The 26,991-nt window shown below is 48.3% G+C and overlaps 1 protein-coding gene across 1 annotated transcript in view; it reads right to left on the bottom strand.

Annotated features, from left to right (window-relative positions):
- Nucleotides 1–2,116: 2,116 nt before the first annotated feature.
- LOC135421736 (serine/threonine-protein kinase PAK 3-like) overlaps nucleotides 2,117–26,991 on the bottom strand; it is a 64,025-nt gene continuing 39,150 nt past the window's right edge. Inside the window, exons 4-6 of the mRNA XM_064670423.1 lie at nucleotides 3,758–3,806; nucleotides 2,839–2,954; nucleotides 2,117–2,120 (exon numbers count right to left, since the gene is read on the bottom strand). Of these exons, the coding sequence (XP_064526493.1) occupies nucleotides 2,117–2,120; nucleotides 2,839–2,954; nucleotides 3,758–3,806 (169 nt within the window). The remainder of the gene's footprint in view (nucleotides 2,121–2,838; nucleotides 2,955–3,757; nucleotides 3,807–26,991) is intronic.

Here is a 26,991-nt window from a genome sequence, read left to right as displayed (position 1 = left end):
CATTAACCATCCCTCCCCGAGGGGAAGAGCTCCAGCACAGGCCAGTCCTTGCTTTCTGAGACTTGACCTGGGGCTTCTCCAGGAGCCCTGATCAACATTTGAGCTTAAGGAAGCAGAGAATTTTCAGCATCCAGACCAGTCCTGCTAATTCCCTTCAACTCTTTTTGCTGCCTTCTGCAAGGCAAATGCAATCCAAAAGAAGTCTTCCAAGAAAAGTCAGGGACCTTTTTCAGATAGACTGGAAGACTGACATTTTCCATAATTGTTGCCTTCCTCAGGAATTAACTGTGCAGCATTTAACTTGGTTTCAGCTGTTAGTCATGGGGTTTTATCCCCGTATACCTTCCTGGCCTATTGCACACTCCTTTGGTGTAAGAGCGGGTCATTTCATTTTAGGGAATTAGCATCTACAACTGCAAACTGGAAATACATTGGCTTACTACAAGGAGCTGTGCTAGAACCTACTTTTAGAAATGTACTGGCTAATACATACTTGTGGCAGTACTAGAAGCAGTGACCTGCCCTGAAAGGCTCAGGTAAGCAGTGGGCACTGGTCCAAGTTTGAAAAGACTTCTGGCCTGCAGATCCCCTTGAAATGCTTCTCACAGTAATTCTCCAACGGGAGAATCCTGCTGCTGAAAAATTCCTGCCATTGGGAGATCCAGCTCCAAGGGAGTTCAAAGAGCACAGGAGGAATTCAAGCATTGTTGGAGGCCAAAACGGCCCATTTCTGCACTGGCACATGTCACTTCTCCTGTGAGCAGATGTGCTCCAGGACACTTTTAGACGTGGGCCTTGGTGGGACTAGTTCAAGCTGATGTGAGTGGGAGAAAGATATGGCTCAGGGGAGAAAGGCAGGGCTCTCTGACACTATTTGCACCTTACCTGTGTAGGACCATCCACCATTTCTAGTGCCATGATCCCAAGGGCCCAGATGTCCACTTTGGCATCATATTTGTCTCCTGTCAACATTTCTGGTGCCATATAGAAAGGAGTCCCAATGAAAGATGTCCGTTTCTTCTCCCAGGGCATAAGCCAAGCACAGAAGCCAAAATCAACTGCAGAGAAAAACAAGTACTGATAAAACCAGCTTGAATTATGAAAGCAAGCACAAGAATTCCCCACTCTCAGTTTGAGAGCACAGTGTTGAATCTAGCTGGAAGAGTGGCTGTGCTGTTTCCTCTGGAAGGGACATACCCAAACCAAAGGCACTCTTGACAGCCTCATCCTCTCTAGAGCTCTCTGCACATTGCAACTCTGCTCTCAGCTTACAGCAGTGGGCTGGGCACTCCCACCAGCACCACTTTTGGGGAACTGGCAGGCACTCAAAGGCAACCCCAGACCCTGCCTCCCAGGAACGCTGTGCCTGACCAAGAACACCTACTCAATTTCACAGATCCATCCATTCCGAGAAGAATATTGTCACTTTTGATGTCTCTGTGAATCACTAGATCTGAATGAAGGAAGTCCAGGGCATTCAGGCACTGAGATTAAATAAAGAAACGAGAGGAAAAATTAATTAGGCTGATTTTATCCCACAAAAAAGGAAATGGCTCTAAAAGATCAAATTTCAGGTGACACATCAATTGCAGACATACTTCAAGTGGCAAAGTTTGGAATAATAAATTAAATAAAATGAAATTAAACTGAAAAAGAAAGTACAACAACATTATAGGAGTATAATAACAGAGTACAAGAAATGTAGTGAGACTGGCAGGCCGTTCACTTGGATGCTCTTTTCTTCTCCACATCAGAACAGCAACGCAGAAACAAAGCTCTGAACAGGAAATCACTCCTGTTCTTACCACCTTTTGCAAAGAACCATCCTGTCCAAGCTGTCAGAAGCAAGGGCAGCATCCCTTACCTCCCGACTGATAGAGGCTATCATCTCTTCCTCAAGAGCTTGTATGGAAATGACATCGCCTAAGGTGCATCCCTCCACATATTCCGTCACCAGCCAGAGTTCTTCATTGAAAAGGTAGCTGAAAGAAGAAACCCACAGCATGGAGATGAATGGACCCAGCTAAATGACCTTATGGGAAAGACTGCAGTTGAGTTTTCTTGCCAGGTCACTTGTAAATGAAGAGAGAATCTGAGCAGGCTAAATGAGAAAGGCTCATCTGTGAAAAAGGAGATGTCTTAGATGGCAAGCAAGGCAAAAATGCAGTTTAGTGACAGCAGAGAGAAATCTGGAACCAGGACATTGCCATCAGCTGCTTCATCATCTTAACTCATCCCTTCCAGCCTGAACTCCAGGAAGCAGGCAACACAGACTTCTCCATGGGAGGAGAGTGTGCACCACTGAGGGCAGATGTTGGTCAACCCCTTGGAAAGCATTGCATAAAGTGCATTCAGAAACAGGGAAAACCATTTAAAACCTGGCACATTGTGTGGTTGTGCAAACAAGAGCCTAGTCTTCCTGGCATCCACAGCAACAACAAGTAGAGGGAAAACCCCAAGGGCAATAATTTCTAGGTGGGTTTATCAGCACGTATCATTAAGGCAAAGAAATGATGATCAGTTTGAAAAAAAACAGACCCCAAAAGAACAGGGAGGTAGTGAACTGAAGGGCTGTGGCTTTAGGAAGACATGGCAGATGCAGGTTTTGGAAGACACGCTTCAAACTACCTATTACCAGAAAAGGCCAAGGCAGACACAAGGCAAGCTCCTCCCTGAAGGAGCTAAGAGACCTGTGCCCTGCACCTCCCGTCCACTGCAGGTGGAGGAGTTATAAAATAATGAAGAGCTCCATGTTCTTCCAGTGACCAAAGTGGCTTTTTAGCCTTTGGCTTGCAGTTTGTCAATGAACCTCAACGTGATAATCCCAGAACCACTCACCTGTCTATGTAGCGAATGATATTGGGGTGCCTCATTCTCTTCAGGACTGCAACCTCAGTTAAAACAAGCTCCCTTTTGTTCTTTCTGTCGAGAACAAAAATCTTCTTGATGGCCACCTAAAAGGAGATTGAAAGCCACAGACTTGAGATGTCTGTTGCACGGGACCACAACGCACATGGAGCAGGTGTCTTTGGAATGATGGAGTCAGGGTGGGCCAAACTGCCTGGGATTAGACACCAGAGCTTCTTAACTGACAGGACAAGAGGCGATTCCTCCGCTCGCCCTTGTGTGCCAGTTACAGGACACATGGCTATAGACATTTTGCCTTGTAAACTCTGGACAAATGGTCTGCAAACAATCAATCCGTAATGGAGGAAATCCCATCCTAAAAGGTCATGAGGGTTACACAAAAAAATACAATCCCTGCACTTTGTAACATCTTGAAGTTGGATTTTGCAACTCTAAAGAACGTTTTTAACCCAGTTCCTATTTGCAGTTCTTTTCTGGGTTTGAAAAGGAATAACCCATTCTAGGGTATTTTATGGATGTGGCCGGGGTTATGAGCAGCGCTCAGGGCCTTTAGATCCCTTGCAGACTCCTGTGTAAGTGCACTTCCCAAGTGCAGCACTGCAGCTGGGTAAGGAGCCACCAAGTAGCTGATGCATTAGCATAGTCAGTAAATAAGTCTGAGCAAAGGTGTCCTTCTCTGAAAGATACCCCTGCCCTCCTTGTGTTCTTTTGGGGACTTAATAAGGACAAGGTCTGTCCAAACCGTGTCTTGCAGGCTGACACTTGTCTGCCCTCAGAGGAACAGTCTCTGCAGCAAAGATCTCGTGGCCACCCAGAGCTGTGGCCACAGCTCCCAGTGGAGGGGAAAGCACTCGAGAGCTGCACAATCTGCCGGGGGTGCTGCCCTTACCCGTCTTCCTGTGGCAATGTCAACTCCTCGGAAAACTGTTCCAAAAGTCCTAGAAACAGAGCAGCAGCCAAGAAAGGAGAAGGCATTTAGGCCCTGGGTGAGAAAGCCAGCCCAGAGAGCAGAGCTCTGCTGCCCAGAGTGTTTATAAAACACTCGGCTTCAGCCAGCAGCCCAGCAGCCCAGCAGCCCAGCAGCCCAGCAGCCCAGCAGCCCAGCAGCCCAGCAGCCCAGCAGCCCTCTGCCATGCAGGGTGGCCAGGAGAAAACATAGGACATACTCCATGTCCTGCTCCTTGTTACAGGCAAGAGACTGCCAGCATTGAGTTGTCTTTGACAATGCCTTCTGACCACAGTTATTAAATACTGATCAGGACTGACAGACAGGAGGATGTAAGCCCAGTGTCTGCCCATGTTTGCAGCTTGCCTGACTGCATGCTTGATATGACACCAGCAAAATCCCTGGCCCATGGTTTTGTAGAAGTAGCTGAGATTGGACTTACCCTTGGCCAATTATCTGCTGTACAGTGTATTTCTTCGTAGGGTTCCCCTCACTCACATGGCTCTCTGAAAGAAACAACATGAAAGATGCTCATGTGAAACAGAGATACCACCTTGCAGCAGATCCAAAAGGCAGCCCCACTGTGCAGGGCTGTGAGCCCTTTGTAGTCAGCTGGTAACAACAACAACAACAACAACAACAATAACCACAACAGCAGAGGCAGCTCCGAAGCACAGGTGGCTCCACAAAGACTGATTTTCCACAGTCTTTTGAGGCTTTACCTTGACAGGAAACCAAGCACATGGAGGAATGCTCAGAGCAGACAGAAATCAGAAAAGAACAGGCACCAATGCAAGAGTTTGTTGTCTACAAAAATTAAGGAGAGCTGGTGCAACAGAGCTCTATTTTCTTGGAGAGAAACACTCCGTGTGATTCAGCAGAAGGAACAGCCACAGTGCTCTGTTGCTTCCTCTCTTCCTTTAGTAGAACTAAAGCTGACATGCATACCATGGACTGCTGTACCAGACAGGAAATACGTGATACGTACTGAGGTCATCAAGGAAACGTCGTGTTAGTGGCAATAGCTTTGGCGGCCGGTACGTGATTTCCTTTGGAATGCTTTTCTTCCGAGTGTCTCCTTTCCCGGTGCTTGTGCTTGGCATTTCAGTGTCGGGAAAGGAGATTTCTTCAGACTGTGGTGCTGCAGCAACAGCTGCCATTGGTGAGCTCTTGAGGATCTGTGGCAAGAATTAGTTTATGTCAGAAAGGTGGCTTGCAGAGGTGCCCCGGGATCCTATTTCAAATGCAAACCCTTCGGAAGACTTGGCCACAAGTTGGGCTCTTAAACTGTCTTTTGCTGCCCACTTCACAAAGTGAATGGACGAGAAAAAAAGACAGGATTTACACGAGTTCATGGGCAGTTTCCTCTTCAATTTTCATGCATTTTCTCAACTAGGTTGTGCAGAGGGGCAGCTACCCTCTAGGGCACAGTTATTGCTGTGTGTCCTGAAAGGGACAGTCTGACTCAGCTTGGAAGTTCAAAACCTCTTTTCCAGGTGTCAGTGGCTGGGCTGAAGCACCATGTCATGGCAGGGCTACAGCCCTCACACTCTTCAGCCATGCATGGCAAGCACTGGCTGCTCACGAACTTGCAGCTCTGAATGACACCAATGGCAGTGCTAACCAAAGCTGGCACTTACTGATTTCACTCCTTCAGGCTTTGCTTTGTCGTTTTCCTTCTCTGCTTGCTCTTCCTTACTCTCTTGTCCAGAAACAGAGGGAGCCAGCAGAGGTTCTGGTGATGGTGTTGTGAACCTCTGTGTAAAGAATCTCCTGATTGCATCGAGCAGAGGCCTCATGTTGTTGAGACTACCGGATTTTTCTAAAAATGGATGCTGCCCAAAGGAAAAAACACAGAAAGAAAGGAGCCATTACTTTCCAAATGCAGTTTCCCACAGGCTCCAGCGGGATTCCTCTGGTTACCAGCAATACACATCAGGAGGACTGAGGGCACCATCTACACCTCCAACTTCATGTCCAGGACCTTGCTATCACAGGCAAACATGGCCCATAAGGCCCTTAATCAATTTCTCAAGGTCTCTGCAGCAAGGAGGTTTGCCTTGCCAGTGCTCGGGAATGCCACTTGCTGTCTCGGGCCTTTTTCCATTTCAGAAAACTCAAAGGACTCCCTTAGGTTCCTCTTCTCTAAAGACCTGGGCTATTTTAGGAGTGAAAACTGATGAGGAGCATAAGCCCCTCCTCGGGAAATTCCCGTACCTCTAAGCAAGGTCAACGCCAGGAGGATGCAGGCCTGTGTATTGTTCTGAAGAGCACTGAGGTGGAGGTTCTCAGCACCCAGACAAGAGCAGGGACACAAGGGGCAGAGCGCTGATGGACTCAGCTCTGGCTTGCAGGGAGAGCAGTGTGTGCATTCCACCCCTGCCCCTCCCTGTGCTGGCTGCCACCTTCCTTCCCAGCAGGGACAGCCCAGTGGCACCTTGTGCAGCTCCCTCTCTCTGCCACAAAACCTGCCAGAACCCTGGAGCACTTCTGGCCTGCTTGAATGTGCCAGGCAGCAAATGGGGCTGGGACAAGGCCCGCTCAGCTGTCCCTCCTTGAGTGGCAGAAACCTCAAAGAGTGGGGCAGGAGGGACAGCTGTTTCACCTGCAGCCACTTTACCTTCAGCAGCTGCTCGGCCGTCCATCGACGCTTCTCATTCCGTTTCAGGCAGGACTGCAGGAAGGAACGGAACACAGGCGACAGGTTTCTGCGAGTTTTCAGCTTGGGTGGCTTGTACTTAGGCTGGGACAAAAGACACAAGGCAGCCATTAACCATCCCTCCCCAAGGGGAAGAGCTCCAGCACAGGCCAGTCCTTGCTTTCTGAGACTTGACCTGGGGCTTCTCCAGGAGCCCTGATCAACATTTGAGCTTAAGGAAGCAGAGAATTTTCAGCATCCAGACCAGTCCTGCTAATTGCCTTCAACTCTTTTTGCTGCCTTCTGCAAGGCAAATGCAATCCAAAAGAAGTCTTCCAAGAAAAGTCAGGGACCTTTTTCAGAAGGACTGGAAGACTGACATTTTCCATAATTGTTGCCTTCCTCAGGAATTAACTGGGCAGCATTTAACTTGGTTTCAGCTGTTAGTCATGGGGTTTTATCCCCGTATACCTTCCTGGCCTATTGCACACTCCTTTGGTGTAAGAGCGGGTCATTTCATTTTAGGGAATTAGCATCTACAACTGCAAACCTGGAAATACATTGGCTTACTACAAGGAGCTGTGCTAGAACCTACTTTTAGAAATGTACTGGCTAATACATACTTGTGGCAGTACTAGAAGCAGTGACCTGCCCTGAAAGGCTCAGGTAAGCAGTGGGCACTGGTCCAAGTTTGAAAAGACTTCTGGCCTGCAGATCCCCTTGAAATGCTTCTCACAGTAATTCTCCAACGGGAGAATCCTGCTGCTGAAAAATTCCTGCCATTGGGAGATCCAGCTCCAAGGGAGTTCAAAGAGCACAGGAGGAATTCAAGCATTGTTGGAGGCCAAAACGGCCCATTTCTGCACTGGCACATGTCACTTCTCCTGTGAGCAGATGTGCTCCAGGACACTTTTAGACGTGGGCCTTGGTGGGACTAGTTCAAGCTGATGTGAGTGGGAGAAAGATATGGCTCAGGGGAGAAAGGCAGGGCTCTCTGACAGTATTTGCACCTTACCTGTGTAGGACCATCCACCATTTCTAGTGCCGTGATCCCAAGGGCCCAGATGTCCACTTTGGCATCATATTTGTCTCCTGCCAACATTTCTGGTGCCATATAGAAAGGAGTCCCAATTAAAGACCTCCGTTTCTTCTCCCAGGGATTAAGCCAAGCACAGAAGCCAAAATCAACTGCAGACAAAAACAAGTACTGTTAAAACCAGCTTGAATTATGAAAGCAAGCACAAGAATTCCCCACTCTCAGTCTGAGAGCACAGTGTTGAATCTAGCTGGAAGAGTGGCTGTGCTCTGTTTCCTCTGGAAGGGACATACCCAAACCAAAGGCACTCTTGACAGCCTCATCCTCTCTAGAGCTTGCAACTCTGCTCTCAGCTTACAGCAGTGGGCTGGGCACTCCCACCAGCACCACTTTTGGGGAACTGGCAGGCACTCAAAGGCAACCCCAGACCCTGCCTCCCAGGAACGCTGTGCCTGACCAAGAACACCTACTCAATTTGACGGATCCATCCATTCCGAGAAGAATATTGGCACTTTTGAAGTCTCTGTGGATCACTAGATTTGAATGAAGGAAGTCCAGGGCTTTCAGGCACTGAGATTAAACAAAGAAATGAGAGAAAAAAATTAATTAGGCTGATTTTTTTTCCCACAAAAAAAGAAATGGCTCTAAAAGGTCAAATTTCAGGTGACACATCAATTGCAGACATACCTCAAGTGGTAAAGTTTGGAATAATAAATAAAATAAAATGAAATTAAACTGAAAAAGAAAGTACAACAACATTATAGGAGTACAATAACAGAGTACAAGAAATGCAGTGAGACTGGCAGGCCGTTCACTTGGATGCTCTTTTCTTCTCCACATCATAACAGCAACGCAGAAACAAAGCTCTGAACAGGAAATCACTCCTGTTCTTACCACCTTTTGCAAAGAACCATCCTGTCCAAGCTGTCAGAAGCAAGGGCAGCATCCCTTACCTCCCGACTGATAGAGGCTATCATCTCTTCCTCAAGAGCTTGTATGAAAACCACAGTAGCTAAGGAGCATCCCTCCACGTATTCCATCACCAGCCAGAGTTGTTCATTGAAAAGGTAGCTGAAAGAAGAAACCCACAGCATGGAGATGAATGGGCCCAGCTAAATGACCTTATGGGAAAGACTGCAGTTGAGTTTTCTTGCCAGGTCACTTGTAAATGAAGAGAGAATCTGAGCAGGCTAAATGAGAAAGGCTCATCTGTGAAAAAGGAGATGTCTTAGATGGCAAGCAAGGCAAAAATGCAGTTTAGTGACAGCAGAGAGAAATCTGGAACCAGGACATTGCCATCAGCTGCTTCATCATCTTAACTCATCCCTTCCAGCCTGAACTCCAGGAAGCAGGCAGCACAGACTTCTCCATGGGAGGAGAGTGTGCACCACTGAGGGCAGATGTTGGTCAACCCCTTGGAAAGCATTGCATAAAGTGCATTCAGAAACAGGGAAAACCATTTAAAACCTGGCACATTGTGTGGTTGTGCAAACAAGAGCCTAGTCTTCCTGGCATCCACAGCAACAAAAAGTAGAGGGAAAACCCCAAGGGCAATAATTTCTAGGTGGGTTTATCAGCACGTATCATTAAGGCAAAGAAATGATGATCAGTTTGAAAAAAACCAGACCCCAAAAGAACAGGGAGGTAGTGAACTGAAGGGCTGTGGCTTTAGGAAGACATGGCAGATGCAGGTTTTGGAAGACACGCTTCAAACTACCTATTACCAGAAAAGGCCAAGGCAGACACAAGGCAAGCTCCTCTCATCCACTTCAGTTGGAAGAGTCGAGAAACAATGAAGAGCTCCATGTTCTTCCAGTGACCAAAGTGGCTTTTTAGCCTTTGGCTTGCAGTGTGTCAATGAACCTCAATGTGATAATCCCAGAACCACTCACCTGTCTATATAGCGAATGATATTGGGGTGCCTCACGCTACTCAAGAGTGAAACCTCAGTTAAAATTATCTCTCTTGCGTACTTTTCCTTGCAAAGACACATCATCTTGATGGCCACCTAAAAGGAGATTGAAAGCCACAGACTTGAGAAGTCTGTTGCACAGGACCACAACGCACATGGAGCAGGTGTCTTTGGAATGATGGAGCCAGGGTGGGCCAAACTGCCTGGGATTAGACACCAGAGCTTCTTAACTGACAGGACAAGAGGCGATTCCTCCGCTCGCCCTTGTGTGCCAGTTACAGGACACATGGCTATAGACATTTTGCCTTGTAAACTCTGGACAAATGGTCTGCAAACAATCAATCCATAATGGAGGAAATCCCATCCTAAAAGGTCATGAGGGTTACACAAAAAAAAATACAATCCCAGAACTTTGTAACATCCTGAAGTTGGATTTTGCAACTCTAAAGAACGTTTTTAACCCAGTTCCTATTTGCAGTTCTTTTCTGGGTTTGAAAAGGAATAACCCATTCTAGGGTATTTTATGGATGTGGCCGGGGTTATGAGCAGCGCTCAGGGCCTTTAGATCCCTTGCAGACTCCTGTGTAAGTGCACTTCCCAAGTGCAGCACTGCAGCTGGGTAAGGAGCCACCAAGTAGCTGATGCATTAGCATAGTCAGTAAATAAGTCTGAGCAAAGGTGTCCTTCTCTGAAAGATACCCCTGCCCTCCTTGTGTTCTTTTGGGGACTTAATAAGGACAAGGTCTGTCCAAACCGTGTGTTGCAGGCTGACACTTGTCTGCCCTCAGAGGAACAGTCTCTGCAGCAAAGATCTCGTGGCCACCCAGAGCTGTGGCCACAGCTCCCAGCGGAGGGGAAAGCACTCGAGAGCTGCACAATCTGCCGGGGGTGCTGCCCTTACCCGTCTTCCTGTATCAATGTCAACTCCTCGGAAAACTCTTCCACAAGACCTAGAAACAGAGCAGCAGCCAAGAAAGGAGAAGGCGTTTAGGCCCTGGGTGAGAAAGCCAGCCCAGAGAGCAGAGCTCTGCTGCCCAGAGTGTTTATAAAACACTCGGCTTCAGCCAGCAGCCCAGCAGCCCAGCAGCCCAGCAGCCCTCTGCCATGCAGGGTGGCCAGGAGAAAACATAGGACATACTCCACGTCCTGCTCCTTGTTCCAGGCAAGAGACTGCCAGCATTGAGTTGTCTTTGACAATGCCTTCTGACCACAGTTATTAAATACTGATCAGGACTGACAGACAGGAGGATGTAAGCCCAGTGTCTGCCCATGTTTGCAGCTTCCCCAACTGCATGCTTGATATGACACCAGCAAAATCCCTGGCCCATGGTTTTGTAGAAGTAGCTGAGATTGGACTTACCCTTGGCCAATTATCTGCTGTACAGTGTATTTTTTCGTAGGGTTCCCCTCACTCACAATGCCCTCTGAAAGAAACAACATGAAAGATGCTCGTGTGAAACAGAGATATCACCTTGCAGCAGATCCAAAAGGCAGCCCCACTGTGCAGGGCTGTGAGCCCTTTGTAGTCAGCTGGTAACAACAACAACAACAATAACCACAACAACAACAATAACCACAACAGCAGAGGCAGCTCTGAAGCACAGGTGGCTCCACAAAGACTGATTTTCCACAGTCTTTTGAGGCTTTACCTTGACAGGAAACCAAGCCCATGGAGGAATGCTCAGAGCAGACAGAAATCAGAAAAGAACAGGCACCAATGAAAGAATTTGTTGTCTACAAACATTAAGGAGAGCTGGAGCAACAGAGCCCTTATTTTCTTATAGAGAAACACTCCGTGTGATTCGGCCAAAGGTTTAGTAGTTTTGAATGCACTAAGTTAAGTGCATTAAAAATTAAATTTTGACAATTAAATTGAGTTTTGGAATCTACTGTTGTGAACAAGTGCCATTTTCAGAACAGAAAGAATATTATCAGGTGTTTACAGGAGATGATGGAATCTGCCCAACCTTTCAGCAGTTTGCCAAAAAAAAGCCTTTATGGTGTTCAAGAGCAGCATCTTAAGTTCTAATCCCTGAGGATGGGGCTTTAAGAACTAGGACCCTCATCACGGATCAGCAGGCTGAGTTCTGAAGAGGACCTTGCCTGTGCCATTTGAAGAACCACACTGCTTGTCTTCAACCTTAGAGATTTCGGCAAAGTCTTTGTACTCCAATGACTTGTGAGGAGTCAGGAGTCTAAAGAGAATTTAGGAACCCTAATATTCTCTTGGGTTTAGCCCTCTGCACACAGGAGTTCACTAGGTCATTCACTAGGTCAAAGCCTTCTGCTCAACCAGAAACCATCTCTGCCTTTGCCTGGAGCATAGATGGAAGCTCAGGAAAACTGAATCCAGCCCCAGCTGCCCTCAGAGGCAGAAGGAACAGCCACAGTGCTCTGTTGCTTCCTCTCTTCCTTTAGTAGAACTAAAGCTGACATGCATACCATGGACTGCTGTTCCAGACAGGAAATACATGATACGTACTGAGGTCATTAAGGTAAAGTTGTGTTAGTGGGGACAGCGTTGGCGGCTGGTGCGTGATTTTCTTTGGAATGCTTTTCTTCAGAATGCTTTTCTTCAGAATGCTTTTCTTCGGAGTGTCGCCTTTCCCGGTGCTTGTGCTTGGCATTTCAGTGTCAGCAAAGGTGACTTTTTTAGGTTGTGGTTCTGCAGCAGCACCAGGCCTCTTGAGGATCTGAGGCAAGAATTAGGTTCTGTGAGAAAGGTGGCTTGCAGAGCTGCCCTGAGATCATAGTTCAAATGCAAACCCTTGGGAAGATGCTGTTGGCCACAAGTCAGGCTCTTAAACTGTCTTTTGCTGCCCACTTCACCAAGTGAATGGACAAGAAGAAAAGACTGGATTTACACGAGTTCATGGGCAGTTTCCTCTTCAATTTTCATGCATTTTCTCAACTAGGCCATTCAGAGGGGCAAGGATCCTCCAGGGCACAGTTATTCCTATGTGTCCTGCAAGGAAGGTGAACTTCCAACTTGGAAGTTCAAAACCTCTTTTCCAGGTGTCAGTGGCTGGGCTGAAGCACCATGTCATGGCAGGGCTAGAGCCCGCACAATCTTCAGTCCCAAAGAGCAAGCGCTGTCTGCTCAGGAACTTGCAGCTCTGAATGACACCAAAGGCAGTGCTAACCAAAGCTGGCACTTACTGATTTCCTTCTCTCAGGCATGACTTTTCCAACAGCCACAGGTTCCTTCTCCACTTCTTTCTCTTCAACCTCCTGTCCAGAATCAGAGGGAGCCAGCACAGGTTCTGGTGCTGCTGTTGTGTCCTGGAGACAGTCAGTAGAGTCAGGGACAGTCACCATTCTGTCCCTTGCAAGGTTGGATAGTTACACACAATAACAAAAGGGTCACTTCACAAAAGGCCACTTTCTTGTTCAGTTTGCTTAGATTTTCTCAAGTAGGCTATTCAGACGGGCAGGTAACCCCAGGGCACAGTTATTCCTATGTGTCCTGCCAGGGACACTGGCTCAACTTGGAAGTTCAAAACCCCTTTTCCAGGTGTCAGTGGCTGGGTAGAAGCACAGTGTCATGGAAGGACTCCAGCCCTCACACAGTCTTCAGCCATGAAAAGCAAGCTTGCTCTCATCACAAGTTCTAAATTACACCAAAGGCAATGCTAATGTACTCTGGCACTTACTGATTTAATTTCTTCAGGCTCTGCAGCTCCAACAACAGCCACAAGTTCATTGTCCACTTCCTCTTCTTTAATGTCTTGTCCGGAAATAGAGGGAGCCAGCAGAGGTTCTGGTGCTGCTGTTGTGCCCTGAGGAGAGTCAGGGACAGTCACCATTCTGTCCCTTGCAAGGTTGGATAGTTACACACAATAACAAAAGGGTCATTTCACACAAGGGCCTGGCCAATTTCTTGTTCATGGATTTTCTGAAATAGGCCCTGTGGAGGGGCAGGTACATCCAGGGGACAGTTTCTCCTGTCTCCTAGGAATCCTGCACGGCAATCTAAAGATTAAACAGGAAGGGTCAAAACCCCTTTTCCAGGTGTCAGTGGCTGGGCTGAAGCACCATGTGATGGAAGGACTCCAGCCCTCACACTCTTCAGCCATGAAAAGCAAGCTTGCTCTCATCACAAGTTCTAAATTACACCACAGGCAATGCTAATGTACTCTGGCACTTACTGATTTAATTTCTTCAGGCTCTGCGGCTCCAACAACAGCCACGGGTTCATTGTCCACTTCCTCTTCTTTACCCTCTTGTCCAGAAAGAGAGGGAGCCAGCAGAGGTTCTGGTGCTGCTGTTGTGCCCTGGGGAAAGTCAGTAGTGTCAGGGACAGTCACCATTCTGTCCCTTGCAAGGTTGGATAGTTACACACAATAACAAAAGGGTCATTTCACACAGGGCCACTTTCTTGTTCTTTTTTTTTATGGTTTTCTGAAATCGGCCCTGTGGAGGGGCAGGTACGTCCAGGGGACAGTTTCTCCTGTCTCCGAGGAATCCTGCACGGCAATCTAAAGACTAAACAGGAAGAGTCAAAATTCCTTTTCCAGGTGTCAGTGACTGGGTAGAAGCACAGTGTCATGGAAGGACTCCAGCCCTCACACAGTCTTCAGCCATGAAAAGCAAGCTTGCTCTCATCACAAGTTCTAAATTACACCAAAGGCAATGCTAATGTACTCTGGCACTTACTGATTTAATTTCTTCAGGCTCTGCAGCTCCAACAACAGCCACAAGTTCATTGTCCACTTCCTCTTCTTTAATGTCTTGTCCGGAAATAGAGGGAGCCAGGAGCGGTTCTGCTGTCACGTTTGTGCCCTGGGGAGAGTCAGTAGAGTCAGGGACAGTCACCATTCTGTCCCTTGCAAGGTTGGATAGTTACACACAATAACAAAAGGGTCATTTCACACAAGGGCCTGGCCAATTTCTTGTTCATGGATTTTCTGAAATAGGCCCTGTGGAGGGGCAGGTACATCCAGGGGACAGTTTCTCCTGTCTCCTAGGAATCCTGCACGGCAATCTAAAGACTAAACAGGAAGGGTCAAAACCTCTTTTCCAGGTGTCAGTGGCTGGGCTGAAGCACCATGTCATGGCAGGGCTAGAGCCCTCACACTCTTCAGCCATGCATGGCAAGCACTGGCTGCTCAGGAACTTGCAGCTCTGAATGACACCAAAGGCAGTGCTAACCAAAGCTGGCACTTACTGATTTCACTCCTTCAGGCTTTGCTTTCACGTTTTCCTTCTCTGCTTGCTCTTCCTTACTCTCCTGTCCAGAAACAGAGGGAGCCAGCAGAGGTTCTGGTGATGGTGTTGTGACCCTCTCTGTAAGGAATCTCCTGGCTGCACCAAGCAGAGGACTGTTGTTGGTGAGACTATCGGATCTTTCTAAAAATGGATGCTGCCCAAAGGAAAAAACACAGAAAGAAAGGAGCCATTACTTTCCAAATGCAGTTTCCCACAGGCTTCAGCAGGATTCCTCTGGTTACCAGCAATACACATCAGGAGGACTGAGGGCACCATCTACACCTCCAACTTCATGTCCAGGACCTTGCTATCACAGGCAAACATGGCCCATAAGGCCCTTAATCAATTTCTCAAGGTGTCTGCAGCAAGGAGGTTTGCCTTGCCAGTGCTCGGGAATGCCACTTGCTGTCTCGGGCCTTTTTCCATTTCAGAAAACTCAAAGGACTCCCTTAGGTTCCTCTTCTCTAAAGACCTGGGCTATTTTAGGTGTGAAAACTGATGAGGAGCATAAGCCCCTCCTCGGGAAATTCCCGTACCTCTAAGCAAGGTCAACGCCAGGAGGATGCAGGCCTGTGTATTGTTCTGAAGAGCACTGAGGTGGAGGTTCTCAGCACCCAGACAAGAGCAGGGACACAAGGGGCAGAGCGCTGATGGACTCAGCTCTGGCTTGCAGGGAGAGCAGTGTGTGCATTCCACCCCTGCCCCTCCCTGTGCTGGCTGCCACCTTCCTTCCCAGCAGGGACAGCCCAGTGGCACCTTGTGCAGCTCCCTCTCTCTGCCACAAAACCTGCCAGAACCCTGGAGCACTTCTGGCCTGCTTGAATGTGCCAGGCAGCAAATGGGGCTGGGACAAGGCCCGCTCAGCTGTCCCTCCTTGAGTGGCAGAAACCTCAAAGAGTGGGGCAGGAGGGACAAGCTGGGCCCCCTCTGAGGCTCGCAGTGAGCTCCCCACAGCCCCTTCCTTCTCACAGGCAATTCTCTGATCGCTTGGCTGGGACTGCTTCCTTGGGTCCCCCTCCACCAACACCATTGCAGCCTCTGGACCTGCTATTATTCTACTCCAGGTCTTTTGCCACCAGGTACAACCAAGTGTCCTCCCAAAGTACAAGCCAGGGCCACAGACAGGACCAGATGGTGGAAGACCTTGCCTCGGAGGAAAGGCCAAGACAGATGGCACTGGAGAAGAGAAGGTGCCAGGGAGAGCTTATTGTGGCCTTTCAATCCTTCAAGGGGACATTTTTTCAAAGGGCGTGGTTGCAATGGGACAAAGGGTCATGGTTTTCAAGTGGAAGAGGAGAGATTCTGGTTACATCTGAGGAAGTCATTGTTTAGAATGAGGGTGCTGAAACACTGGCACAGGAAGTGGATACCCCATCCCTGGTCAGGTGGGACAGGGCTCTGAGCAACCCAGTCTAGTTGAAGATGTCCCTGCTCGTTGCAGGGGGGTTGGACTAGATGCCACTTAAAGGTCCCTTCCAAGCGTAATTATTCTAGGATGCTACTTATTTGTCTTTTGAAAAGCACTAAGACTGGAGATTAGTAGGAGAGGAGGCCTCCTGATGCCTCTGAGTTTGGCTGATGACAAAGCCCATCCCTAGACAGCTGTTTCACCTCCAGCCACTTTGTCTGCAGAAGCTGCTTGGTGGGCCATCGGGGCCTCACAGTCCCGTACAGGTAAGACTGCAGGAAGGATCGGAACATAGACGGTGGATTTCTGGGAGTCTCCAGCTGGGTTGGCACGTCCTTGGGATTGGGACAAAGGAAACACAAGACAGCCATTAACATGCACTTGGTCCTACGGTCCTCAGTTCTACAGTGCGTATGTCCCAGGCCAATTTAACTCTCTATCAAATTAGGGGAGTTGAAATCCCTCCACAGTCCCAGCTGCCTCTCAGTGGCAGGGCATTACATCCCATTGTCCCAAATTTGCTCTCTTTACCAACTAGTTAGACAGTGCTGCATATTGCTCTGACTTAGATATCCCACCATGGCTAAAATCAGCAAAAAATCTTCTGCCTGCAAACCCAGATCTTCCTCTGTTTAAAAGCTCTTGAACAGAAAATGAGAAAACAGCCAGGGATGCCTTGGCTGCTGCTGCTGCTGCTGCTGCTGCAAAGGCACTGACATGGACTTTCTTTCATGGACTTGCTTTCAGCCTCTCAGGCTGGCACTCTGTTGTAGCAGGCCAAGCTCACAGCTCGCTCCATGATTCTTAAAAACTAGGAACGTCAAAGCTTCCTTTTCCACTCACAGAAGGATGGGCTGCTCTCTGTCCACCTCCATATCCACTGGTGATTCCGTCTGCAATGGGCAAGGCAAAATGAACCAGACGCTGTCAGAAAACTGCCTCTTGTGGGGAATCCCATCACACAAGGCAACCCAAATAAAGAGCATTTTTCTTTCACAACATCTCTCCAGGAGCAGCAGTTCTTTTGCACAGCAAGCAAGAGAAGAGGACAAAACCCCATATTCATCTTCTACAGTTTCCTGTCTATTTTTTATGCTGTTTTCCCAGGAAATAAAACAAATAGAAACTCCATCAAGCAAATGTAAACTGTCCATTAACAGTCAATGCTTCTGTTCTACCCAAGAGCTAAAGCAGCTTTAGCTGAAGAGCTAAAGAAATTTCCTCTTCTTTTTTTTTTTTTCCTTTTTCTGTTCTGTTGGCTTTTGGTTTTTCTTTTAATAAATGGCAAGCATCAGTTCTCTTTAGCTTGCGGAAAATGGTTCCCCAGAAAAACTGTCCAAAAAATCCCCTCTAGCCATTCTAGCACACGAACAGCTCCTGGGTTCAGGAGCCTGCACTGTTTGGAAGCTGGCATTTTATCTCAGAGGTCATTGGTGTGATCAAATCCTTTAATTATGGAATTTAGCAAAAAGGATGCTTTCCCCTCAGTTCTGGAGATAACTGAACAGTTTTTAGAAGAACTTCTGAGAAGCTCTCCCAAGCCTGCATTTTGGAAGTCGTACTGGTAGAACCAGCAAAGTGAGGAAATTGCAGACTCCACAGGCTATCCAGTGGAGGGCACAGAACCCCCTCAAGTTCCATTCCAAATGCTGTCCACACACAGACCCCCCCCTTTTCAGACAAAGCTGTTGACAGGAGTTCTACCAAACTAAGGGCATCTTAAGGGCAGTTTTGTTTCTAAATCATCTCAGTGCCTAAGGAAGAGCATAAAGAACACAGCCATGCCAAAGCCAGGTATGCTGCCCCCAGGAACAAACACTACTCACCTCTCGGGAACTCCGTCACCTGGCAGGACCTGTCTGGAGAAAAATATAAATTTGATGAAAACAGCACAAAATCATGAACTGCAGCGCAGATTTGCCGAAACATTTCAGCAAAGCTGTGCTGCAGTCCAAGGGGCACAGCCCCTTGGGGGGGGGGGAAAAGAAAACCGCTCTCTGGTTTGCAGGGTCTCCACTGAGAGCTCCTCGATCTGAAAAATCCTCTTGGACGCCCGTTCACAACTCTCCGCTGAGAAATCCTCAATCCGAAGACTCCTCTGCGACGAGCACGTGACGAACTGCACCGCAAGCCGAGGCCCTTGGTGCCTGAATGAGAGCGTTCCACGGACACTGCAGTGGCCACCCAGCACTTCAGTGACATCACAGCGACAGTGGGGCAACAGTCCTGTGACATCACGGAAACAGCCGTTCAAGGTTCCCCACGCTGCAATGGTTTTGGGTGGCTTCTTGACCCCTGGAATGTTGAATCTTGCTCTCCTGTTGGAGCCTGACCTCCCTTTCTCGCAGTGACTTGTCAGCTTACCTCCTGATGTAAAGCTCATCTTTCTGCCTAAAACTCATCTGGAAATCAACTCTGCTCTTCCATGGAAAAATGGAATAATAAGTTTTGAATCCGTGTCTGTGTGGAGGCTGTTGGCTAGTCACCCACAGCCCATAGTGCTGTGAATAAAATAACGCCTTGCTTTTTAACACTAGCAATGCAGGGTTTGAGGGTTCTGTTATCCCGAGGATTTCAGAGGTATTTGACAACAGTAGCTGACTCCAGGAAGAGTGAGATTCCTCCCCAGCAGCCCTCACGGCACAGCCCTCGCTGTACCAAGCGGGGCTTCTCCCCTTTTACTGTGGAGAGGCTTGGAGGACATTCAGAACAGCTGTGATTGCCTGACATGGACAGCATTTGTTGTCAATCCCTCAGGGACACGTCCGTGTTCCACATGTGGCAGGGAGCCCTTGGAGCAGCTGTCAGAGTGGGGGTGCCCCCGTGGGTGCTTCCTGCCCGTTCTCCCCCCTTTGGCCACTTCTCCCATAGCCACTCAAGTCAGACTTTCTCCCAAGAAAGTTCTCTGCCCAGCACTGAGCTCTTGGTGCACCTGCAAAAACCAAATTCCCTTAGGCTTGTGGGAAACCTACAGGGTTGGAACCCTCAGTGGACATGGAGCTCTTAAATCCTTCTCCTATCCAACTTCTGTGTGCGTGTAAGATTTACTGGGGCCCTGACTAGCCTTTCTGTCTGCTACAGTGGAATATCAGGGCGACGGAGCAGCGGGTGTGTGTGAGGGGGTCTCTCTCTTTGCTGCCTGCTGAGGGGAAGGTGCTGAGAGACTGTGCATGCTCCGAGAGCGAGGGGAACCGTTCGGTGAGAGGCAGACTCGAAGCCTTCATCCCCTGCGACCACCCGAGAGAAGTGGGCAGGCGCCAGAAGGCGTGTCCCGAGATTTCCATAGAAATCCATACCACTCTGGGGTAGTTCCTGAATATGTCAAACCGTGCGATGGATATGGATGACCTGCTGGGAGAAAATGAAATGTACTGGCTAATACATACTTGTGGCAGTACTAGAAGCAGTGACCTGCCCTGAAAGGCTCAAGTAAGCAGTGGGCACTGGTCCAAGTTTGAAAAGACTTCTGGCCTGCAGATCCCCTTGAAATGCTTTTCACAGTAATTCTCCAATGGGAGAATCCTGCTGCTGAAAAATTCCTGCCATTGGGAGATCCAGCTCCAAGGGAGTTCAAAGAGCACAGGAGGAATTCAAGCATTGTTGGAGGCCAAAACGGCCCATTTCTGCACTGGCACATGTCACTTCTCCTGTGAGCAGATGTGCTCCAGGACACTTTTAGACGTGGGCCTTGGTGGGACTAGTTCAAGCTGATGTGAGTGGGAGAAAGATATGGCTCAGGGGAGAAAGGCAGGGCTCTCTGACACTATTTGCACCTTACCTGTGTAGGACCATCCACCATTTCTAGTGCCATGATCCCAAGGGCCCAGATGTCCACTTTGGCATCATATTTGTCTCCTGTCAACATTTCTGGGGCCATATAGAAAGGAGTCCCAAGGAATGACCACTGTTTCTTCTGCCAGGGTGTAAGCCAAGCACAGAAGCCAAAATCAACTGCAGAGAAAAACAAGTACTGTTAAAACCGGCTTGAATTATGAAAGCAAGCACAAGAATTCCCCACTCTCAGTCTGAGAGCACAGTGTTGAATCTAGCTGGAAGAGTGGCTGTGCTCTGTTTCCTCTGGAAGGGACATACCCAAACCAAAGGCACTCTTGACAGCCTCATCCTCTCTAGAGCTCTCTGCACATTGCAACTCTGCTCTCAGCTTACAGCAGTGGGCTGGGCACTCCCACCAGCACCACTTTTGGGGAACTGGCAGGCACTCAAAGGCAACCCCAGACCCTGCCTCCCAGGAACGCTGTGCCTGACCAAGAACACCTACTCAATTTTACAGATCCATCCCTCCCCGAGGGGAAGAGCTCCAGCACAGGCCAGTCCTTGCTTTCTGAGACTTGACCTGGGGCTTCTCCAGGAGCCGTAATCAACATTAGGACAAAACAAATGCTGCTAAAATATTAGGAACTTGCAGCTTTGAATGACACCAAAGGCAGTGCTAACCAAAGCTTTCATTCCTTCAGGCATTACTTCTCCAACAGCCACAGGTTCCTTCTCCACTTCTTCCTCTTCATTCTCCTGACGGGAGTCAGAGGACCCGAGACGACCACCCGAGAGAAGTGGGCAGGCGCCAGAAGGCGTGTCCCGAGATTTCCATAGAAATCCATACCACTCTGGGGTAGTTCCTGAATATGTCAAACCGTGCGATGGATATGGATGACCTGCTGGGAGAAAACGGGAGCCGTGAGGGGGGAGCGCTCGCGCGTGTCAGGCGGAGTCATCCCCCGCGCGTCCGGCAGCGTAATAAACAACTAGCGGCTTCATAGCGCCTGTGGCTCTTGAGTTTTACTACCGTGGCCTTTTCCCGGCATCACCGAGGCCTCAGCTGAGATGGGGTGATCCCCAGGCTGAAGCAAAACCGCTGCGGGCTGAAGCAGCGGGGCACAAGGGCTGAGATGAGAATGGCTCTGGGCTGAGACAAAACCGGCTGCAGCTGAGGCGGGGGGGGGGGGGCAGTTATGAGGCAGAAAGGGCTGTGGGCTGAGGCAAAATCGGCTGCGGGCTGAGGGAAAAACTGGTGCGGGCTGAGGCAAAACCGACTGTGATCTGAAGGAAAAATGGCTGAGGGTTGAGGGAAAAAGTGGTGCGGGCTGAGGGGAAAACCCCTGAGGGCTGAGGCAAGAACAGTTGCCGATGAGGCGGGGCGGCCCCCAGGCTGAGGCAGCAGCGGCGACGGTTCTCAGCCTGGGCGATGGGGTGGGGGGGGAAGAGGCCAGGCACTGAGCACAGTGGCGAGGAGTCTCCCTACAGCTCCCCGGCCCCACGCCGTCCCGCTCCCAACTTGAAGGAAGCCCCAGTCCCGTCCCGTCCCCCCCCACACCTTTTCGTTTTTCCTTTAATTTTTTCCTGTTCCTACACAAATACATATATATATGTGTATATATATATGTGTGTGTATGTATATATATGTTTATACATATATATACACACTATATGTACACACTATTTACAGTCTCTCTATATATACACACACACAAGTATGTACATTATCTATATATAAGGGAGCATTATATAAGGGGCTACAGTGCAGGAGAGTTATGGGGTGTCGTGCAAATGCCCTATAGAGTACAGAGTACAGGCCAAGCAGAATGTCTGTACATCTGCATTTATTATTTCTTGGAAGTAGCTGGAACAGACAGGGTTTGCCCATCAGAAGGAGCTGAGTTCCCAAGCTGGGAACACGACTGGCTGTGCTGATTTACAAGGCTTCTGGCTTCCCCAGTGAATCCCAGGTGAAGCAAGGCTGCCTGTTCCCCGCACGATAGCCCAGGCTGGGCAGGGACGATGCCCCCTCGCTGTGGGCTCCAGTTCCTAACAGCTGGGCAGTATTTTTTAACAACTTGTGGGAAAAACAGGGTTTTTTGGAGGGTGCTGCATTTATGTACATACTCAGGCCACCTTCAGCAGAGAGTCCCGCGGAAATGAAAACGGGGGAAATGGGTGGGAAATGTTTCATTTCGGCCTTTCATAACTTCAATGTGAAGTGACTGAAGCAAAAGGTTTACACAAACACATATTCAGGGACTTCTGCCTCCGCCTGCCCCGCTGGCAGCCGCGAGAGGGCGATCTGTATCCATTCACCCACCCATCCTTCCATCCGTCCAGGTAAAACCATGGCCAGGTACCGACGCAACACACACCCCGATAAATACAGGGTATCGTTTACTGAAGATATCATACATTATCCTATACACGATATTATACCTCTCTCTACAGTGTGTAGCACCTATAGAAGGGCCTCCAAATGTCTATAAAAATACATATTACATATATACATTATACACATATATTACATTATATACATATATACATATACTATAGATACAAACAATATATATTTACATAAACACTGTATATATACACATATATATATACATATAATACATATATCCTGCCTCCCAGTGCCTGACCAGGAACGCCTACTCAATTTGACAGATCCATCCATTCCGAGAAGAATACTGCCACTTTCGATGTTTCTGTGGAACACTAGATTTGAGTGAAGGAAGTCCAGTCCTTTCAGGCACTGAGATTAAACACAGAAACACAAGAGGAAAAATTAATTAGGCTGATTTTATGGCACAAAAAAGGAAATGGCTCTAAAAGATCAAATTTCCAGGTGACACATCAATTGCAGACATACCTCAAGTGGCAAAGTTTGGAATAATAAATAAAACAAAATGAAATTAAACTGAAAAAGAAAGTACAACAACATTATAGGAGTACAATAACAGAGTACAAGAAATGCAGTGAGACTGGCAGGCCGTTCACTTGGATGCTCTTTTCTTCTCCACATCATAACAGCAACGCAGAAACAAAGCTCTGAACAGGAAATCACTCCTGTTCTTACCACCTTTTGCAAAGAACCCTCCTGTCCAACCTGTCAGAAGCATCCCTTACCTCCCGACTGATAGAGGCTATCATCTCTTCCTCAAGAGCTTGTATGAAAACCACAGTAGCTAAGGAGCATCCCTCCACGTATTCCATCACCAGCCAGAGTTGTTCATTGAAAAGGTAGCTGAAAGAAGAAACCCACAGCATGGAGATGAATGGGCCCAGCTAAATGACCTTATGGGAAAGACTGCAGTTGAGTTTTCTTGCCAGGTCACTTGTAAATGAAGAAAGAATCTGAGCAGGCTAAATGAGAAAGGCTCATCTGTGAAAAAGGAGATGTCTTAGATGGCAAGCAAGGCAAAAATGCAGTTTAGTGACAGCAGAGAGAAATCTGGAACCAGGACATTGCCATCAGCTGCTTCATCATCTTAACTCATCCCTTCCAGCCTGAACTCCAGGAAGCAGGCAGCACAGACTTCTCCATGGGAGGAGGGTGTGCACCACTGAGGGCAGATGTTGGTCAACCCCTTGGAAAGCATTGCATAAAGTGCATTCAGAAACAGGGAAAACCATTTAAAACCTGGCACATTGTGTGGTTGTGCAAACAAGAGCCAAGTCTTCCTGGCATCCACAGCAACAAAAAGTAGAGGGAAAACCCCAAGGGCAATAATTTCTAGGTGGGTTTATCAGCACCTATCATTAAGGCAAAGAAAAGATGATCAGTTTGAAAAAAACCAGACCCCAAAAGAACAGGGAGGTAGTGAACTGAAGGGCTGTGGCTTTAGGAAGACATGGCAGATGCAGGTTTTGGAAGACACGCTTCAAACTACCTATTACCAGAAAAGGCCAAGGCAGACACAAGGCAAGCTCCTCCCTGAAGGAGCTAAGATACCTGTGCCCTGCACCTCCCGTCCACTGCAGGTGGAGGAGTTATAAAATAATGAAGAGCTCCATGTTCTTCCAGTGACCAAAGTGGCTTTTTAGCCTTTGGCTTGCAGTTTGTCAATGAACCTCAACGTGATAATCCCAGAACCACTCACCTGTCTATATAGCGAATGATATTGGGGTGCCTCATTCTCTTCAGGACTGCTACCTCAGTTACAACAAGCTCCCTTTTGTTCTTTCTGTCGAGAACAAAAATCTTCTTGATGGCCACCTAAAAGGAGATTGAAAGCCACAGACTTGAGAAGTCTGTTGCACGGGACCACAACGCACATGAAGCAGGTGTCTTTGGAATGATGGAGCCAGGGTGGGCCAAACTGCCTGGGATTAGACACCAGAGCTTCTTAACTGACAGGACAAGAGGCGATTCCTCCGCTCGCCCTTGTGTGCCAGTTACAGGACACATGGCTATAGACATTTTGCCTTGTAAACTCTGGACAAATGGTCTGCAAACAATCAATCCGTAATGGAGGAAATCCCATCCTAAAAGGTCATGAGGGTTACACAAAAAAATACAATCCCAGAACTTTGTAACATGTTGAAGTTGGATTTTGCAACTCTAAAGAACGTTTTTAACCCAGTTCCTATTTGCAGTTCTTTTCTGGGTTTGAAAAGGAATAACCCATTCTAGGGTATTTTATGGATGTGGCCGGGGTTATGAGCAGCGCTCAGGGCCTTTAGATCCCTTGCAGACTCCTGTGTAAGTGCACTTCCCAAGTGCAGCACTGCAGCTGGGTAAGGAGCCACCAAGTAGCTGATGCATTAGCATAGTCAGTAAATAAGTCTGAGCAAAGGTGTCCTTCTCTGAAAGATACCCCTGCCCTCCTTGTGTTCTTTTGGGGACTTAATAAGGACAAGGTCTGTCCAAACCGTGTCTTGCAGGCTGACACTTGTCTGCCCTCAGAGGAACAGTCTCTGCAGCAAAGATCTCGTGGCCACCCAGAGCTGTGGCCACAGCTCCCAGCGGAGGGGAAAGCACTCGAGAGCTGAGCTGCACAATCTGCCGGGGGTGCTGCCCTTACCCGTCTTCCTGTATCAATGTCAACTCCTCGGAAAACTCTTCCACAAGACCTAGAAACAGAGCAGCAGCCAAGAAAGGAGAAGGCGTTTAGGCCCTGGGTGAGAAAGCCAGCCCAGAGAGCAGAGCTCTGCTGCCCAGAGTGTTTATAAAACACTCGACTTCAGCCAGCAGCCCAGCAGCCCAGCAGCCCAGCAGCCCTCTGCCATGCAGGGTGGCCAGGAGAAAACATAGGACATACTCCATGTCCTGCTCCTTGTTACAGGCAAGAGACTGCCAGCATTGAGTTGTCTTTGACAATGCCTTCTGACCACAGTTATTAAATACTGATCAGGACTGACAGACAGGAGGATGTAAGCCCAGTGTCTGCCCATGTTTGCAGCTTGCCTGACTGCATGCTTGATATGACACCAGCAAAATCCCTGGCCCATGGTTTTGTAGAAGTAGCTGAGATTGGACTTACCCTTGGCCAATTATCTGCTGTACAGTGTATTTCTTCGTAGGGTTCCCCTCACTCACAATGCCCTCTGAAAGAAACAACATGAAAGATGCTCATGTGAAGATACCACCTTGCAGCAGATCCAAAAGGCAGCCCCACTGTGCAGGGCTGTGAGCCCTTTGTAGTCAGCTGGTAACAACAACAACAACAACAACAACAATAACCACAACAGCAGAGGCAGCTCTGAAGCACAGGTGGCTCCACAAAGACTGATTTTCCACAGTCTTTTGAGGCTTTACCTTGACAGGAAACCACGCACATGGAGGAATGCTCAGAGCAGACAGAAATCAGAAAAGAACAGGCACCAATGCAAGAGTTTGTTGTCTACAAAAATTAAGGAGAGCTGGTGCAACAGAGCCCTTATTTTCTTGGAGAGAAACACTCCGTGTGATTCAGCAGAAGGAACAGCCACAGTGCTCTGTTGCTTCCTCTCTTCCTTTAGTAGAACTAAAGCTGACATGCATACCATGGACTGCTGTACCAGCCAGGAAATACGTGATACGTACTGAGGTCATCAAGGAAACGTCGTGTTAGTGGCAATAGCTTTGGCGGCCGGTACGTGATTTCCTTTGGAATGCTTTTCTTCTGAGTGTCTCCTTTCCCGGTGCTTGTGCTTGGCATTTCAGTGTCGGGAAAGGAGATTTCTTCAGACTGTGGTGCTGCAGCAACAGCTGCCATTGGTGAGCTCTTGAGGATCTGTGGCAAGAATTAGTTTATGTCAGAAAGGTGGCTTGCAGAGGTGCCCCAGGATCCTATTTCAAATGCAAACCCTTCGGAAGACTTGGCCACAAGTTGGGCTCTTAAACTGTCTTTTGCTGCCCACTTCACAAAGTGAATGGACGAGAAAAAAAGACAGGATTTACACGAGTTCATGGGCAGTTTCCTCTTCAATTTTCATGCATTTTCTCAACTAGGTTGTGCAGAGGGGCAACTACCCTCTAGGGCACAGTTATTGCTGTGTGTCCTGAAAGGGACAGTCTGACTCAGCTTGGAAGTTCAAAACCTCTTTTCCAGGTGTCAGTGGCTGGGCTGAAGCACCATGTCATGGCAGGGCTACAGCCCTCACACTCTTCAGCCATGCATGGCAAGCACTGGCTGCTCAGGAACTTGCAGCTCTGAATGACACCAAAGGCAGTGCTAACCAAAGCTGGCACTTACTGATTTCACTCCTTCAGGCTTTGCTTTGTCGTTTTCCTTCTCTGCTTGCTCTTCCTTACTCTCTTGTCCAGAAACAGAGGGAGCCAGCAGAGGTTCTGGTGATGGTGTTGTGAACCTCTGTGTAAAGAATCTCCTGATTGCATCGAGCAGAGGCCTCATGTTGTTGAGACTACCGGATTTTTCTAAAAATGGATGCTGCCCAAAGGAAAAAACACAGAAAGAAAGGAGCCATTACTTTCCAAATGCAGTTTCCCACAGGCTCCAGCGGGATTCCTCTGGTTACCAGCAATACACATCAGGAGGACTGAGGGCACCATCTACACCTCCAACTTCATGTCCAGGACCTTGCTATCACAGGCAAACATGGCCCCTAAGGCCCTTAATCAATTTCTCAAGGTCTCTGCAGCAAGGAGGTTTGCCTTGCCAGTGCTCGGGAATGCCACTTGCTGTCTCGGGCCTTTTTCCATTTCAGAAAACTCAAAGGACTCCCTTAGGTTCCTCTTCTCTAAAGACCT

This window comes from Pseudopipra pipra, chromosome 13 (genome assembly GCF_036250125.1).
Source record: "Pseudopipra pipra isolate bDixPip1 chromosome 13, bDixPip1.hap1, whole genome shotgun sequence".
Taxonomy (NCBI): Eukaryota; Metazoa; Chordata; class Aves; order Passeriformes; family Pipridae; genus Pseudopipra; species Pseudopipra pipra.
Note: the sequence above shows the minus strand (reverse complement) of the source record. Positions and strands in the feature narration are given on the sequence as shown.